Below are 16,102 nucleotides of genomic sequence, written 5' to 3' on the forward strand. Positions count from 1 at the left end.
CTCTCCGAGCAAGTACCTATGTCATGTAGTACTAAAGTACCTAAGACAGGTAACTAGGTGTCTCCGGTAGGTAGCCATGTATGGCTCAGGTCGCTTTCTTCACCAAGCTCCCCACATCCCCACGTCGTCATGTCCGCTGCTTCTTTTCCCACCAGCCCTATGAGATGTCACATCCTGCCCCTCATCTCTACGAGTGTGAAAAGCGGTGGAGTCTGGTGATGGAGTGGAGCTTGTCATGTCATCCCGGTTCCCGGCATGCGAGACCCCACGGTCCACGGCTCCGATCTCCTGTCTCCGGTTGCGGGGCACGGCGGGGCAATTGGGCGCATTCATTCGATGGCGAACAAAAAAAAGTTGTTAAATGTTCAACCGGCCGGCAGCACCGTCACGAGATTGACTCACCTTGGTTACCTTACCGGGCCATTTCATTTGCTTCAAGTCGGCCGTCCCCATTTCCCCCTCCACGAGCCCCTGGAACTTTGCTCTGTGAGTGAGTCCCAAGACACCACACACGCACACACACACGCACACGCACACACGCACACGCACACACGCCCGGCACATCATGTCTCAACTACCCACAAGGAACGTCGGTACGTTTCCCTGCCCCTCTTTGCCCTTTTCATGGACTCGAAGCACCTCGGAACCCAGAGCCAAACGCATGCGTGGATCCGGCCAGATACGGCAGCTAACCAAGCCTCTCTCCAGGCGTCCTGGGCTGCACCGGATCGGTCGGCCAGCGCTTCATCCTCCTCCTCCAGGACCACCCCTCCCTCCGCCTCGTGGCCGTGGGCGCCTCGTCGCGGTCGGCCGGCAAGAAATACCGCGATGCCGTGCGGTGGAAGCAGGCCAAGCCCATAAAGCCCGAGGTGGCCGAGCTGGTCGTGCGCGAGTGCAAGGCCAGCGAGTTCGCCGACTGCGACATTGTCTTTAGCGGCCTGGACGCCGACGTGGCCGGCGACATCGAGAAGGAGTTCCAGCTCGCCGACAAGGCCGTCTTCAGCAACGCCAAAAACTACCGCCGCGACCCGCTGGTCCCCCTCGTCGTGCCCACCGTCAACCTCGACCACTTTGCGCTCATCCCGCACCAGCGCCGCACGCAGAACCTCGGCAAGGGCTTCCTCGTCTGCAACAGCAACTGCGCCGTCATCGGCCTCGTCATCCCCTTCGCCGCCCTGCAGGCCCGCTTCGGCCCCATCGACGCCGTCTCCGTCGTCACCATGCAGGCCGTCTCGGGCGCCGGCTACCCGGGCGTCAGCAGCATGGACATCGTCGACAACGTGGTCCCCTACATCGCCGGCGAGGAGGACAAGCTCGAGTGGGAGGCGCAAAAGATCCTGGGCACCGTCAACGCCGACGCCACGGGCTTCGAGCTGCAGAGCACCCTGCGCGTCTCGGCGGCCTGCAACCGCGTGCCCGTCCTGGACGGCCACACGGCGTGCGTGTCGCTGCGCTTCGCCAAGCGGCCGCCGCCGTCGGCCGACGAGGTCAAGGACGCCCTGAGGCAGTACGTGTCGGAGGCGCAGAAGCTCGGATGCCCCTCGGCGCCCAACCCCCCCATCCTCGTCTTTGACGAGCCCGACAGGCCCCAGCCCCGGCTGGATCGGGAGCTGTCCAACGGCTACACGGTCAGCGTCGGCCGCGTGCGCGCCGACGAGAGCGGCATCTTTGACATCAAGTTTGTTGCGCTGAGCCATAATAGTGAGTTTCTCTCTCGGCTGCTCTGCTGCCCCTTCTGACCCATGCTAACCACGGCCGCAGCCGTCATCGGAGCCGCCGGCTCTTCCATCCTCAATGCCGAAGCCGCCATCCTCAAGGGCCTCATCTAAGAAGCAGCAGCTAGCTCCGTAGGCGGGCCTTGTTGGCGGGAGCGGGCGAGGCAAACGGTCTGGCGGGGATGAAGCGTCCCAGCGTCCCAGCGGCCCAGCGGCCACTCCCCTGGGTGGCGGAGAAGGCCAGGAAAGAAAAAAAAAAAAATCTAATCTATTATACCCACATCTTACCAGGGATGGTTCGGTCAGAGACATCGTCATGTGTGGCATGCACAAATGCATCCGTTCCGTGACCTTGCTCGTTCGAGGAGGAGAATGTGAGGACCTGACCTGCAGAGAACGGGCAGGCCGAGGGACAAGGCTGAGGTCAAGAAGGAAAGCCGGTTTTTCATGGCATGTGCGGTTGACCTCGGAGCTTGCCCCTGAACCCATCCTTCTTTACGGCAACTCGTAGTTGGGGGTAAGGGGGGGGGGGGTGTGGTGGTGGGGGGTATGTCATCCACGGGGCCGCAACCGCCTAGCTTCGGCTGTCAAAAGACGACGCGAGTGCTTGATCGACATCCGGGGGTGACCACGTAAAACCGGGATGCAGATGTGGCCGGCCACGGGAACCCAACAAAGTCCATTCATTCTTCTCATCTGCCCCGAGAGGGGGAAATTTGGATGGAAAGCTGGCGGTTTGCCGTTGGAGCGCGGATGCGTGCCCCCTGTTTGCCTTGTGATGCGATGCGTGCAGTGCCAATGCCTCCTGCGCGGAACGCCAACCATGCGATGCGTGACCGCACCCCCCTGCGGGGGGGTTCCTCTCTGCTGGTCTCAGCCATGCCGCCCATGTTTTACATACGACATGTTCTTTGAAGCGGCTTGCTGAGTTCGGTACGTATAGTATAGTAGAAGCTTGGACTCGCTCGGGGGGGAATTGGCAGCACGAGGGGATCGTCTGTGCGGTGGTGGGATGAAATGGGATCCATTGCAGCGTTGGGAGATGTTTGGATATGGTAGGCACAGAGATGGAAACGAACAGGTGGAAAGCGTCCAAGTGTTCGTTTCCATGTTTTTTTCCTTGTTCTTTTTGTTCCTGACGTTCCCCCTTCTGGCAAATTCAGGTGTCCAGATTCTTGGGACTTTCCCTGCTGCTGCTGCTGCGCTTGGTTGGAATCCCGTCTCCCCTCCCCTCCTTCCGCTTCGCCTCCCCATGCCGCGCGGCCCCACGCCCCCGGGATTGGCCGCGCTAACTTGACGGTCCCTCCCCCCCCAACTCCATGTAAACTAACCAACGTCTGTACCAAACACCATCACCACTCCCTCCCCCCCTCCTCGCCGGAAGTCTATGTTGCCTGCGTCCGCGTCCGTCCATTCCCACGTAGACCCTTTCGCCAGCTCGCATCGAACCCCCCGATCCTCGCAGGACTCCCGCCAGATATCAGCGCCGGCCGTTTGACATCCCGCCATCATGGCGACGGCAGACACAACGGCTCCCCCGCCGGAGCATGGAGCCGTGCAACCATCGAGACCGAGCGACGAAGTCCGAAGCCAGGTCCAAGATGTCCTCTCGTCAGAGGTGCGCACATGTCGCCATTCGCCTTCTCCACCCCCTTCGACTCCGCGCATGTGCTGATGTACCGCTAGATTGGCATTCCGGTGATGCTCAACCGGCTCAAACAGAGCATCGCTTCGGCCAAGGCAAGCCATCGGAACCTCGCCTCCTCCCCCTTTTCATGGTCGTGTGTTAACCACCTCCGCCCCCGCCCCAGGAATTTGCCCAATTCCTCAAGAAGCGCTCGATTCTCGAAGATGAACACGCAAACTCGCTCAAAAAGCTTTGCCGGTCGTCGTCCGAGAACATGCAGCGGCCTGAACACCGCGGCGGCACCTTCGGCCGGGCCTACGAGGAGATGATGCTGGTCCACGAGCGCATGGCCGACAACGGCCTCCAATTTGCCATGTCGCTGCAGCAGATGGCCGAGGACCTGGCCGAGCTCGTGGCCATCGCCGACAAGTCGCGCAAGGGCTGGAAGCAGAGCGGCCTGGCCGCGGAGCAACGCGTCGCCGAGCTCGAGGCGGCCATGCGCAAGTCCAAGGCCAAGTACGACGGCCTCGCCGAGGAGTACGACCGCGCACGCACCGGAGACACCACCGGCCGCCAGGGCGGCAAGATGTTCGGCTTCAAGGGCCACAAGACGGGCGCCGCCCACGAGGAGGATCTGCTCCGCAAGGCCCAGGTCGCCGATCAGGACTACCAGGGCAAGGTCCAGGCCGCCTCTGCCGAGAGGACCGAGCTGGAGACCAAGACCAGGCCAGAGACCGTCCAAGCCCTGCAGGACATTGTGAGGGAGTGCGACTCCGGGCTGGCGCTGCAGATGCAAAAGTTTGGTACGTCGTTGCGCTCGGGAGGGCGGGAGAGGCTCTGGCGCGGACGGTGGGATGGCTGACACGAACGCGCAGCTTCCTTCAACGAAAAGCTGGTGCTGAGCAACGGCCTAAGCCTCAGCCCGCTCAAGCAGACCCCCGAGTCCCGGAGCCTGCGCGAGACGGTTCTCTCCATCGACAACGAGAAGGACCTGAGCGACTACCTGTGCGGCCAGTACGTCAAGCTTCCTCCGAGGACAGGGCCCCCCAAATACGAGCGGAATCACGTATGTACCTGCATTGCCTCCGTACCAGGGGAGCTGTTTGATCTGACGTGCGCAGCTCCTCGAGCCTGCCAACCGGGCACCAGCAGCAGCCGCGCCACCGCCCCAGCCCCAGCAACCACCCCAACCACTTGCCCAGCAACCTCCTCCGCCGCCGCCTGCCGTCTTCTCTTCAAACGCCCGCTCCAACACCTTCACGGAACCGGTCTCGTCGCCGCAACACCAACCCCCCATGGGCCACAGCTACAACCAAAGCATGGGCTCCCTGCCGCTGCTCGGCGGCCCTCCGCCGCCGCCGTCTCAACCGCAGCACGAACGGAGCTTCAGCCACGGAAGCGCCGTCGCTCAAACAGGCCCGACGGGCCAACCCTTCTGGGGGCCGAATCAGCAGCAGCACCCGCCGCAGCCATCCGGCCCGCGCTTTACGCCGGCCAGCGCCCAAGGCCCGCCGCAGCTCGGCGCCCTGCCGTTCCAGTCCGCACCCTCCCAGCCGTCACAGCCTGCGCCATATGCACCGCTGCCGCCGCCGGCTGCTGCTGCCGGCCCTGCGACGACGCCGGCCAGCAAGCAGCTGCCGCCAACCGCGCCGCAGCTCGCCCCGTCGCGGCCGGTGTTCGGCGTCAGCCTGCAGAAGCTCTACGAGCGCGACGGCCTGGCCGTGCCCATGGTGGTCTACCAGTGCATCCAGGCGGTGGATCTTTTCGGGCTGAACGTCGAGGGCATCTACCGCTTGTCCGGGTCGCTACCCCACGTCAACAAGCTCAAGAATCTGTTCGACACAGACTCTTCGTCGGGCAACCTCGACTTCCGCAACCCCGAGAACTTTTTCCACGACGTCAACAGCGTCGCCGGGCTGCTCAAGCAGTTCTTCCGCGACCTGCCTGATCCCCTCATGACGCGGGACAATTATTCCGCGTTTATCGAGGCAGCCAGTACGTGCTCCCCGCGCCCCCTCCCTCCCCTCTCCGTGGGGAATGGTTATCATTGCATGGAGCTAACCGTTCTCCCTGTAGAAAACGAAGATGATATCGTACGGCGCGACTCGCTGCACGCCATCATCAACAACTTGCCCGATCCCAACTACGCCACCCTCCGCGCCTTGACCTTGCACCTGCACCGCGTCATCGAGAACTCGTCGTCCAACCGCATGAGCTCGCAGAACCTGGCCATTGTGTTTGGGCCCACCTTGATGGGCACGGCGCCAGGTTCCAACATCTCAGATGCGGGGTGGCAGGTTCGGGTTGTCGACACGATTTTGCAGAATACGTACCAGATTTTTGACGATGATGATTGAACGGGTGTTGGGTGATGGGGTTGGCTTTCGGGGTTCGGTTGGTTTCTGTGTGTGTTATATACCGAGCACGCGGGGAGTTGGGTGGGAAAATGCGCGCCATCAAAGATTCGAGAAAGATGTTCCTCAAAGGAGGTGGTTTGCGGCCTTGGGATTCTTCATTGTCCAAAGAACTGTTTCGGTACCTCTCTGTATTGTATATATATCATGTTGCACCATGCATAGCAAGCGGTCGAAATCAATCGGGTCTTTCCCCCTCGGACGACGGTCGAGGTTTGTTTTCACCATGGCTCTCTCTCCCATCTCTCGGTCCAATGTTGTGAATATCGATGCGACGATGGTTTTTGTTGTGCACCTGCCGAGCAAAAAAAAAAAAAAAAAAATATGACTCCCAGGGAAAACCATTTCTTATGGGAACGCATGCATAGGGAAAAATGTCAAAAAGATGCTCCTCCAGGAAGGCTCGAACTTCCAACCTCCTGATTGCTTCCTTTGGTAACAGTCAGACGCGCTAGCCAATTGCGCCATGGAGGATTTGTTCCCATGGGACGATGCTCGGTTGGCCCCACAGCGGCATTATCATCGTCGCACCTGTGGGTCGTTCCGATCCCCCCACAGCGGCTTGGACCGGAGCAAGACGGGACCGCGGGAAGATAATTCTGAGAATGCTGAACCATCAACGGCAAGAGATTGGAAATGTTGTGTCGTTTGGTTTGGTTTATACGGGTGCAGGACGGCTTCGACAACGACGTTTGGTTCACCGCGAAGACGCCGAGACAGGGCAGGGTGTGGTGTGGTGCGTTGCTTGTTGTAGTTGGTTAGTCATCACCCTGTCAAACAAGCCAACAGTGATCCAAGTTCCACACGGCTTTCCATAACTATTATATATCAAATGCTATACACGGCCAAGAGAACACACGCTGTTCCTACCAACATAACCCGCTTGACATTCGTCTCGAACAAAGCCAGGGCACAGCCCCAAGCCTCATTCATGAGCTCGTGTCCATCTTGCCGCTTATACAACCCGTCAAACCCCCACCAAGGAGCAAGTGAGCTACAAGAGAAACTCACAAGCACACGGAGTCAAAAACCCAGTGAGCCAAACATCAACGGTGCATCCGTCTTTCTCCAATCCAAGCATCAAGTCATCATGTTCTCAGCGCGCCAACCTCCCACGATGGCCCCTTTCCCACGGCCCCCGCGTTTCAAGAGTCCTTTTCCTCCGCGAACCTGACCACCTCGCAAAGCGCCCGGATCAGCACGTCCTTCACTCCGTCCTCCTCCTCTTCCTCTTCCTCCTCCTCCTCCTCTTCCTCCTCCTTCTCTTCCTTCTCTGCCCCGGCGCCTCCCTTGTCCAGGGTCTCCTCCTTGGCGAGGGCCGCCGAGAGCAGCACCGAGAACAGCTCCTCCTCGGCGTCGTCCCCGCCGTACCCGCAGTCCCGCCCCGCCGCCAGGCCGTCCTCCGCCATCCCCCGCGCCATCGTCGCCGCGCGGATCAGGATCGCGATGCACCGCGCCAGCCCGGCGCGCAGGTCCTGCCACGACGAGAGCGGGCCGTCGGCGGGGACGGCGCCGCCGGCGGGCGCCGCGTCGTTGGTCGGGGGGGACTTGAGAGGGGCCTCGTCGCCTTCGTCGCCATCCATGCTGCTGTTACTGTTGCTTCTGCTTCTGCTGCTTCTGCTTCTGCTTCTGCTTCTGCTTCTGCTTCTGCTGCTGCTGCTGCTGCCGCCGCTGCTGCTGCTGCTGATCGTATCGACCTGGTTCATCCCGGCCGCGTCGTTGCTGGGGGGCGCGGGGGGCGGACGCGACGGCGGCGAGGGGCGCTCCGCAGAGGGGAGCGGGAAGGCGGCGCCTGCGCGGGTGGCGGCTCCAGGAGGGCCGGCGTGGAGGCGGAGGGATGCGGCTTGCCGCTCGTGGGCTTCTCGAGCTGGGTGCTGGACAGGGGGGCAGGCAGCCTATTGTTGTTGCGCTGCTGGGCAGGCGGGCGCGAAGGGTCGATTTTGCCGAGGAGGTTGCGGAGGTGTGTCTGGATCTTCCGGCAGCTTGGATCCGGCGGTTGCTTGCCGTGGCGCGCTGCGTGGATGGGCAAGGGCTTGTCCATGGCGTCCGCGACGATGCCCAGGAACATGGCGGCCTTGGTGGGCACGTGGGACATCGGCGTGCCTGGCCGGCGAGCGTTGGCCGCGACGTCGTCGTCTGCCTCCCCGCTGTCGTTTGGCTGTCCCTCTGCAGGGTCGGGCCTCGCCGTCCGCGTCGCTTCGGGGGAGGGCTGCTGATGGTCCTGGAGCAGAGAGAGTCGCCGGTGCCGAAGCGGCGGGTTCTTGGCTTGCGGCGTTCCGAGCAGCTGATGTTCCCCGGAAGGCCGCGGCCCTGAAGGGCAGTGCGAGCAGACGTAGTTGTACGCGAGCAGGTGTGCGTAGAGCGCATCGCAGAGGCGTGCCGGCGCGGACGGGAAGACGTTGGCGACGGCGGCCCAGGGGGACGGGGTCTTCAGCCACGACGGCATACGGCCCGTGATGGGGCACTGGAGAACCCGCGAGAGCTTGACGTGGGAAAGAGACTTGGCCAGGCGGGTGGCATGCGACCATTGCTGGACTTGCTGCTGCTGCTGTTTTTCGGCGGCCATGTTGTTGCAGCGCCGGGAGGGGTCGAACCAATCGGCCATGTTCCACCGCCTCGAATGCTTCGGGGAGCTCGACGAGTAGGCCGAGTCGGTATCGGACTCGGGGTCTCGGAACTGGCGGTCCATGAGGCTCCGGCGCCGGAGCTTCTTGGAGTAGGCACGGATGGTCTCGATGGAGAGGCTCGAGGTGAGCAGCATCGTCTCGGGGAAGCACGAGATGGATGCCCTCAGAGACTCGATTACGTTGGGGGGCAGCGGGAGGCTGGCGAGCGAGCTATTCGTCGGGTACCGGGTCAGATGTGAATGAGCAGGAGCCAGGGCGTCCGGGAAAGCGTCCGGGCAGGCGTCCGGGCAAGCGTCGGCCTCGAGCGAGCGCTTGGTGACGGAAGGCTTCGGATCCGCCAGGTCTGCGGAGGGGGCCTTCTCCAATTCCAGCGCTTCTGAGATCCCGTCCTCTTCATCAGAGCCCTCGCTGTCGTCGTCTTGGCTTCGCCCCGCCAGAGGAATGCACGGGGGCGTGGATACGTCGATGATGGTTCGGCCGTTAACGAGCTCCAGCAACGACGGTCCCGTGCCCAGCTCTCCTGACAGGTTGCTTTCGGTGGACAGTTGCCTCCGATGCCTCACCATGCCGACAGAGCCGGCCGACGCCGAGGATGCCGCGCGATCCCGGGCGTTTGCGGGACCAAGCTCTGGCGAAACCCGGCTGGGATGTGAAGGGAGCGCTTTGCCCTTGCCCGCGGCAGGTGGCGGGATTTCGATGATACGCGGCTTTTCGAAATGCACGGGGAGCGGCACGGAGAATTGCTTGCTCAGCGGGGCGAGGTCTAACGGGGAATTTGGTGCAGCAGCCTTGTCGTCGGCCGGGTCCCGCGTTTCGTCCAGGCCTCCCAGGGTTGCGAGCGAAGTCCTTGCCGTAAAGATGTAGTTCTCGGTTCCCTCTTGGGGTGTCTCGGGCTCATCGTCGAACCATGTGCCGTCCAGGCTGTCTTCTCGATTGGATGAGCACGGCGTGAGGTCAAGCAAGGCGGGCAGAGGCATGCTGCTCAAGGAGGGCGAAGAAGAGCTGGGCGACACTGGCGTAGCCTCGGTGATGATGGCGGAGAGCTGGTCGGTTCGGACAGAAACAAGACCGTCAGCCAGCTTCTGGGAAGCGGATAGCAGGTCGGGAGAGCTTCTCCCGGACCCTGACGGTCCGTTCTCATAGCCATGCGTCTTCTCAACCTCCTCCAACCACGGCCCCTTATCGAGGCCGCTGGCCATGCTGAGGACCCCGTTGGGCTCAGGCGCAGCAAGGCCTGGGCACGGGGAACCGGCCGTCATGTCTTTGGACAAAAAGATATCTCTTGATCGTTCCAGGTCCCTCGCCAGCAGCTCGGGAAAGGTGCAGTCGACAAGAAGGTTTTCGTAGCTCAGCGTATCGCCCAGAGAGGGCGCGAAGTCAGCCCGGGAGGCCATAACAGGCATATAAGATACCTGGTGGCAACGACAGGGTCGAAATAATCACGTCCTCGTCTGACTCGGGTGGCGAGCGATCCTAGGGTAGATCGTGCCAAGTAAACGATGTCTTTCTGGGGCTAACTAGTTGGACGCAGAAGAGACGATATGCTATAACAGGGCTTCTGGGCGCGATTCCGGGGCGATAAGAGCACAGAACAAGGAGTAGCGAGGCGGCAAACAGCTCACGGATAAGCAACAGAGCACAAGCCGTTGAACGTGAAGGAGGGCTAGGCCATGCCGATGAAGGGCAGAGGGGCCAGGGGCTTGAATAAGTCCCTTGTTCCTTGATGACCTTCTCCAAGGCATCGGAACAGAAGCAGGGATGCCGAACACGCGGCACGACTGTCTCTCATGTTGTGACGCCTCGATTTGGCAACGCTGCTCGGCGGAAAGGGAGGGGCGCTTGTGCTTCCCAAGAGCCCATATGCCTTGTGCGCCACAAGGATACACAGCTGGCAGAGAGACCCCGTCAAGCCACCAGGCCGGGAGCGAGGCGACTGATTCAAGATGCCGGGATCACGGAAGGATGCTGGAACGCGTCGTGCCGCACCCTGGGCTGGGATGCCGACGGTCTCTTGTTTCTCTGCTCGAGATCCACGACGGCAGGGTTTCGAAACAACAAGGCCGGGTTGAACGCTAGAGGAGCGTCCATTGTATGGCCGGTCGACTTGGCCTACCTAGGCTCTCGTGTCGGGGACGCAAGGGATCCGGGAGGACGGATAGGTGCATTGCGGTACCGGTACACACAAGTGAGCTTACGAATGAAGCTCGCCGTGGCCGCGAAAGCCGCGCAGCCGACGAGGCAAGGTCATGCCGGAGGAACAGGGGGGGAGGGGAAAGTCCTCGGTGTATGTAGTAGTATTATTAGTGACGGGCCAACGTTTTTTTGTTTTGACCGGGAAGGTCAGCCGGTGTGCCCCCCTGAGCCCTGCACAGGACTGCTGCGGAAATCCGATGTGACTGCTTGAACTTTGCCCGCCTCCGAGAGCCGGTTGCTGCGAGGAACCGTGGACGTGCACGGTACGCCTGAACACCTGCGTCTCGGACAAGCCCCGAGGTCGAGGTTGAGAGGGTTGCATGGGGACACCCGAATCCGTGATAGCGGGTTGGACTGCAAAAACCGAGAGGTGACAGAGCTGCGGCCTCTTCATGCATGACAGAGCACTACGCCGTCCACCGTGGGATGGAACGGGTGTGACGTGGAAGAATCGTGCAGCCGGACGATCCAAATGGATTGGATTGGCGCGTCGTGCGGTAAGATGCTAGGGATGAACTCGAATGAAGAAGCTCGGCGCCGTTCCAAACCCTGGGAGCATGAACACGGCAGTCAGCGAGCCATTAACGTTGAGGTGAGGGTTGGCTTGACGTCGGGGTCTGGCCTTGTCCTGGGTGGCGTGGGGGTGGGGCAGCTGAGCCGCTTTTGGGGTCTTTTGGGGGGAGCGCTATCCGGACCTGCAGGGATGGGCCAAGAAGCGCCGAGGGAGAGGTGGACCCCGAAAGTTGCCTTCCCGCTGGGATTGAGGTGGCATCGGACTCGAGACCCGCCCCGGCCGTTGGCGCTCCAAACGCAGCCAATCACGGGCGCTGTCGTGCAGGAAAAGGGAAAGAAAACTTTCTCCCCAGCTTTGTTGCATTGTTCGGACGCTACGCTCCCTCACTCACTTCACGGTCTTGCACAAAACGAACACACCTGACAACCCGTTCACCTTCACTTTGGTCATCTCGCCACAAGTTCTCACCATTTGACACCACCGCCGCAGGAACGCGCTAGCTCCCTCAACCCAACGCCGCCATTTGTTCAGCCACCTGCCGGCCTCGGTCGGGATTGGACTTTTTTTTGCGACCAGCGGATCAGAAACGGGTCCCTAACCGCGTGCTGTGATTGGCGGCGAGTCGGCATCCTGTGTCGACGGCATCAACGCAAGGGAGAGGGGGAGAGGGAGAGAGGGAGAGAGAGGGAGAGGGGGCAACAGCCTGGTCGGGTCAGATAACACGGCTCGCTGCGGGGGTTTTCGCAGCTCCCAACGGCCAACCATGCTCTCCGAGGAGTTCATGTCGGCCATCTGTGGGCCACCCCTCAGTTCCAACACGGCGATCGCCAAAGATGTGGGCATCTACTGCCACAGCCTCAGTCCCGCTTACTCAGTCAAGTCGACCTTCAAGAAGAGCTCGGCCCCGCCCAGCTGCCTGGCGGTGAGCGAGGCCCACGTCTTTGCTGCCCAGCAGGACAAAGCCTACGTGCACGTCTATTCCAGGCTGCGCGGGAACCAGGAGGCGTTTGTGGCGTTCCCGGAGAGGATACGCTGCGTGGCGCTCGTCGAGGATGTCCTCGTCTTGGGCACGGTCGAGGGCCGGCTGATGCTATGGGAGGTGAGATGAGATGCTACGGGGAGGATGGACTTGGGGCCCCGGTGTTTCTTCTGCGCACCCACAAAGCGCTCACATTCCGTCGCAGACATGCACAGGCCGCCTCCTATCGACCCCGGCTCGCCACGTCCAGGCCGTGTCATGCGTCGCTGCCACGCCGTACCACATCCTCACGGGGTCGGACGACTCAGACATCCACGTGTGGTCCCTGCCCCAGCTGCTCGAGCTGGACACGCCGGCCGGCGCCGAGTTCGAGCCGCAGCGGAGCCTCTCTAACCATCGCGCCGCCATCACCGGCCTCGCCGTCAGCCCCAGCGTCAGCAGCGACACCAGCTTTTGCGTGTCCGCCAGCAAGGACAAGTCGTGCATCATCTGGAACTATCAGACCGGCGACGCCCTGCGCACCCTGCTCTTCCCGAGCGCTCCGTTATGCGTCTCCCTCGAGCCGGCCGCCCGGGCCTTTTGCGTCTCATGCGAGGACGGCTCGCTGCAGCTGGCGGAGCTGTACGGGCCCAAGCCCCTGCTGGGCCCCGGGTCCGAAGACCCCGCGACGGCGGTGCAGGCGCCGTCGGTGCCGTTTGGCTCCGCCCATGCCGACGCCGGCCCGGCGACGTGCGTCGCCTGGAGCTACGACGGTACGATGCTCCTGACGGGCCACCCCCGGGGCCAGATCCTGCGGTGGGACGTTGCCGAGAACAAGTCTCCTGTCGAGCTGGCCAACCTGAACGCCGCCGTCACCAACGTCGTCTTTGTCTCGCCCTTCCCCGAGAGGAAGCCTACCAAGACGGTCAACATTGTCAAGCCGTCGCAAGCCGAGCGCTCGTACACGTTTGCCGCGCAGTTTGAGCAGCTGCCCGAGGCGACGGCCGGCTCGGCCACGTTCGACTCGCTGCTGGCTACGCCTGGGTTTCCGCAGGACACCATGGAGGCGGCCATCGCTGCGTTCTACCAGCCCGTGGGCGGCGGCGATTCGGCCGGAGATGCGGAGCTGCAGAGGCAGAACGAGGAGCTGTGGGAGCTCATCAATGAGCAGAGGGCTCTGCAAAAGGAAACGCTGCAGCGTTATGTTCAAGCCAAGTCGAGCCAGTAATTGAGGTATCGGGGGACTTGGATACGGTTGATTTGTCGCCATTTCCCGCAATTCTACCCACGTAAAAAGGCTTGTGAAGAGGCTTGACAACTCGAGTTGGATTACGGACGTTAGTAGCATATACCCAGGAACTTAGAGCAACCATTGTAGGTTGGTAGGGATGTGATCAAAAAAAGAATAGAAATGTACCGGCCTGTTCTTTCTACTTCTTTTTTGGGTTTGTTTCTAAGAACATGCATCATTATCGCTTCCGGTCCGCTATGAGTGCCTTTGAGAATCTCATGATTGTATGACCTCACCTTGTTCGGTTGTTGGATAACTCGTGAGGCTATGGCTAAGCCAATTCCTGGACTTGTCTGCTCGTGGAGATAAGGTAGTACATAGTAAGATAATGTAGTTTTTCTTTTCTCCCGTTATGTTTCTACTCTTTTTTCTGTCAATTCATTTTGATTGAGATGCTCTTGTTTTTGGCATTTCTTTTTTTTTTTTCTCCCTCGCTCATGACCTCATTTCTCAGTGTCCCAAGAGGTCCTGGGTATCCATTGTGGGACGATGACGATGCCAAGATCTCGGTTGCCGCTAGTTAGGTCCATCGTAGGCCATGAGGTCCAGTGATGGACGGGGGGGCGGGAGCTCCAATTCGTGCGGGGCGCCAAGGCCAGCTTCTGCACTGGCGCATCTCTTTTTCAACGTCGAGGGGGCTCCGCGGCGACCTCGAGCTCGATATCGTCATCGCCACCCCTCCGCTTCCCTGGGCGGAAAACGAGCCCTTCAGCATTGCAAAAACCGCCAACGCACCTGTCCATTAGCGATATGACTTCCACACTGGCACGCTTGCAGATGCAAATGCGCTGAGCTCCCACATCGCCTGCGTTCTGGCCCCTCAGCAGCCCCTCAGCTCGCCATGCGGTCACGTCTCCTTCTCGTCCGGCGCGCCGGACACTTGAAGCTGCAGCGCAGCTTCACTCAGAGCACCGTCGCTCGCATCGACTTTGGCGGCCGGCCGCGTCTTCCCTTCCTCGCCGTTCCGACCACTCACGCCGGCCTCGTCCGCTACCTCACCACCGACCGCACCGCCAGGCTCAAGTACGAAATCAAGACCGGCATCAAGTACACAGGCTATGTCTGGATCGCCGGCATCTCCCTTCTCGCCGCCTACTTTGCCATCGCTCAGGAGAGCCTTGAGCGCAGCTATCCGACCCCTCATGAATGGTCCTTCAGGACCCGCATGAACTTCCGCGGCGGCAACTGCGCGCGCTACGAGCCGCCCGAAGGCAAAGTCACCGACTGGCTGCAGGTTGCGTGGTGGTTCGAGCAGACCATCAACCGCCTTCACGATGCCGCCATTGATGGAAAGGACGTCAAGGACGCCGGACACGAGTACCCGCCGGGGACCAAGGACGTCACGGCGAAATCCGAGGAGTGGCGGAGGGGGTATTTCATGACCCTGATGGGCTACGCCAAGGCCGTCGAGCACATGGATGGCTGGGTGCTGGACAAGTCGAGAAACATCTGCTTCCCGCCGGGGACCATGATCGGCCCCTCGAACCCCTACCCCAAACCCCTTCCGCCAGGATTCAAGGGCGCTCCCCGCGAAGAGGACTGCGTGCCGCGCTTCGAATCGCCCGACGACATCTACATGCGCATCCTGTCCACGCCGGGCTTCACCAACCGCCAGCGCATCGAGGCCGGCCTCGCCTACGCCTCCTGGCTCGAGTACAAAGGCATCGCCGGCCCGGCCGGCATCGTGTTCGAGGACGCCGTGCGCCTGGCGGCGGCGGAGCGGCCCGGCCTCCCTGCGGCGCCCCTCGACGGCAGGACCTACGTCCTCAACGACGCCGCCGGCCCGCCGTCCGAGAACCTCCTCACCACCCTCACCGCCTACGCCACCTTCCGCGCCCGCCAAGGCGACGTCTCCTCCGCCCTCCCCATCCTCGTCTCCCTGCTCAAGGCCCGCCGCGCCCTCCCCGCCGCGCCGCCCGTCTCCCTCGCCGCCTCCCTGGCCTCCGACAAGCCCAAGAACGAAGGGCCCTTCGCCAAGCTCGCCGGCTTCCTCGCCCCGCCCCCCTACCCCCGCCCCCGCCGGACGGCACCGCCCCGCCGGCCGGCAACGACGCCCTCAACGCGTGCCAGCAGGCCGCCCTGTCCATGCACATCGGCGAGATCATGTTCGCCACGGCGCGCGGCAACCGCGAGGACGGCCTCGCCTGGACGCGCGACGCCGTCGACGTGGCCGAGGAGCTGCTCCACGGCCTCCCGCAGGCGGCCCGCGCCGCGCTCGACGACCCGGCGCGCGTCGCGTGCAAGGAGTGCCTTGCGGCGGGGCTGGGGAACTGGCAGGCCATGGTGGCGAAGCTCGCGAGAGAGGAGGAGGAGAGGCGGACGAAGCAGCAGCGGACCAGCGAGGCGAGGAGCGGGTGGCTGAGCGGGCTGTGGAGCCGCGCCGCGCCGCACGACGAGGAGGTGAATCGGTGGGCGGCGGAGCAAAAGGTGATTGAAGAGAGGCAGAGGAGGGCAAGGGATTTGCTAGAGGACATGAGACCGCCGTCGAGGGGGATCTTGTCGTTCGTTCAGGCGTGAGCGAGCCGGATGGGCGATGCGGACGGGGTGGCGGGATGGCGGGATGGCGGATGGCGAAAGGCTGTTTTGTATTGTAAGGGGTGCTTGGGATGGCTGCATTGATCCCCGATAGCTGGATCAGATGCACAGCATGTGTGTGTATGTCCCTCTGATGGTGTATACGAAAGCAGATCGTGGTACTGTACAATATGTATGGAAAGGGCGGATACGGGGAAGGGCGACATGGTCGGAATAGATAACACTTCT

At 62.0% G+C, this 16,102-nt stretch overlaps 5 protein-coding genes and 1 non-coding gene across 6 annotated transcripts; 4 read left to right on the forward strand and 2 right to left on the reverse strand.

The window, feature by feature from the left end:
• Positions 1–565: 565 nt before the first annotated feature.
• Positions 566–1,829, forward strand: VTJ83DRAFT_3927 (uncharacterized protein; the record flags this gene model as incomplete). The annotated part of the gene is made up of 3 exons (XM_071010359.1): positions 566–593; positions 709–1,701; positions 1,762–1,829. The coding sequence occupies 3 exons, from the start codon at positions 566–568 to the stop codon at positions 1,827–1,829; spliced, it is 1,089 nt and encodes a 362-aa protein (XP_070867805.1).
• Positions 1,830–3,225: 1,396 nt separating this feature from the next.
• On the forward strand, positions 3,226–5,699 carry VTJ83DRAFT_3928 (uncharacterized protein; the record flags this gene model as incomplete). The annotated part of the gene is made up of 6 exons (XM_071010360.1): positions 3,226–3,333; positions 3,402–3,455; positions 3,527–4,145; positions 4,218–4,408; positions 4,464–5,337; positions 5,419–5,699. The coding sequence occupies 6 exons, from the start codon at positions 3,226–3,228 to the stop codon at positions 5,697–5,699; spliced, it is 2,127 nt and encodes a 708-aa protein (XP_070867806.1).
• Positions 5,700–6,144: 445 nt separating this feature from the next.
• On the reverse strand, positions 6,145–6,230 carry VTJ83DRAFT_t69. The gene has a single exon. It is a non-coding gene; the product is annotated as a tRNA-Asn (tRNA).
• A 1,228-nt stretch (positions 6,231–7,458) lies between these two features.
• Positions 7,459–9,777, reverse strand: VTJ83DRAFT_3929 (uncharacterized protein; the record flags this gene model as incomplete). Its single annotated transcript, XM_071010361.1, has 1 exon — positions 7,459–9,777. One exon carries the CDS (start codon positions 9,775–9,777, stop codon positions 7,459–7,461), a length of 2,319 nt encoding a protein of 772 aa, XP_070867807.1.
• Positions 9,778–11,853: 2,076 nt separating this feature from the next.
• Positions 11,854–13,276, forward strand: VTJ83DRAFT_3930 (uncharacterized protein; the record flags this gene model as incomplete). The annotated part of the gene is made up of 2 exons (XM_071010363.1): positions 11,854–12,189; positions 12,275–13,276. 2 exons carry the CDS (start codon positions 11,854–11,856, stop codon positions 13,274–13,276), a joined length of 1,338 nt encoding a protein of 445 aa, XP_070867808.1.
• A 904-nt stretch (positions 13,277–14,180) lies between these two features.
• VTJ83DRAFT_3931 (uncharacterized protein) lies at positions 14,181–15,701 on the forward strand (the record flags this gene model as incomplete). The annotated part of the gene is made up of 1 exon (XM_071010364.1): positions 14,181–15,701. One exon carries the CDS (start codon positions 14,181–14,183, stop codon positions 15,699–15,701), a length of 1,521 nt encoding a protein of 506 aa, XP_070867809.1.
• Positions 15,702–16,102: the final 401 nt, after the last annotated feature.

This window comes from Remersonia thermophila, chromosome 3, assembly GCF_042764415.1.
Source record: "Remersonia thermophila strain ATCC 22073 chromosome 3, whole genome shotgun sequence".
Lineage (NCBI taxonomy): Eukaryota > Fungi > Ascomycota > Sordariomycetes > Sordariales > Chaetomiaceae > Remersonia > Remersonia thermophila.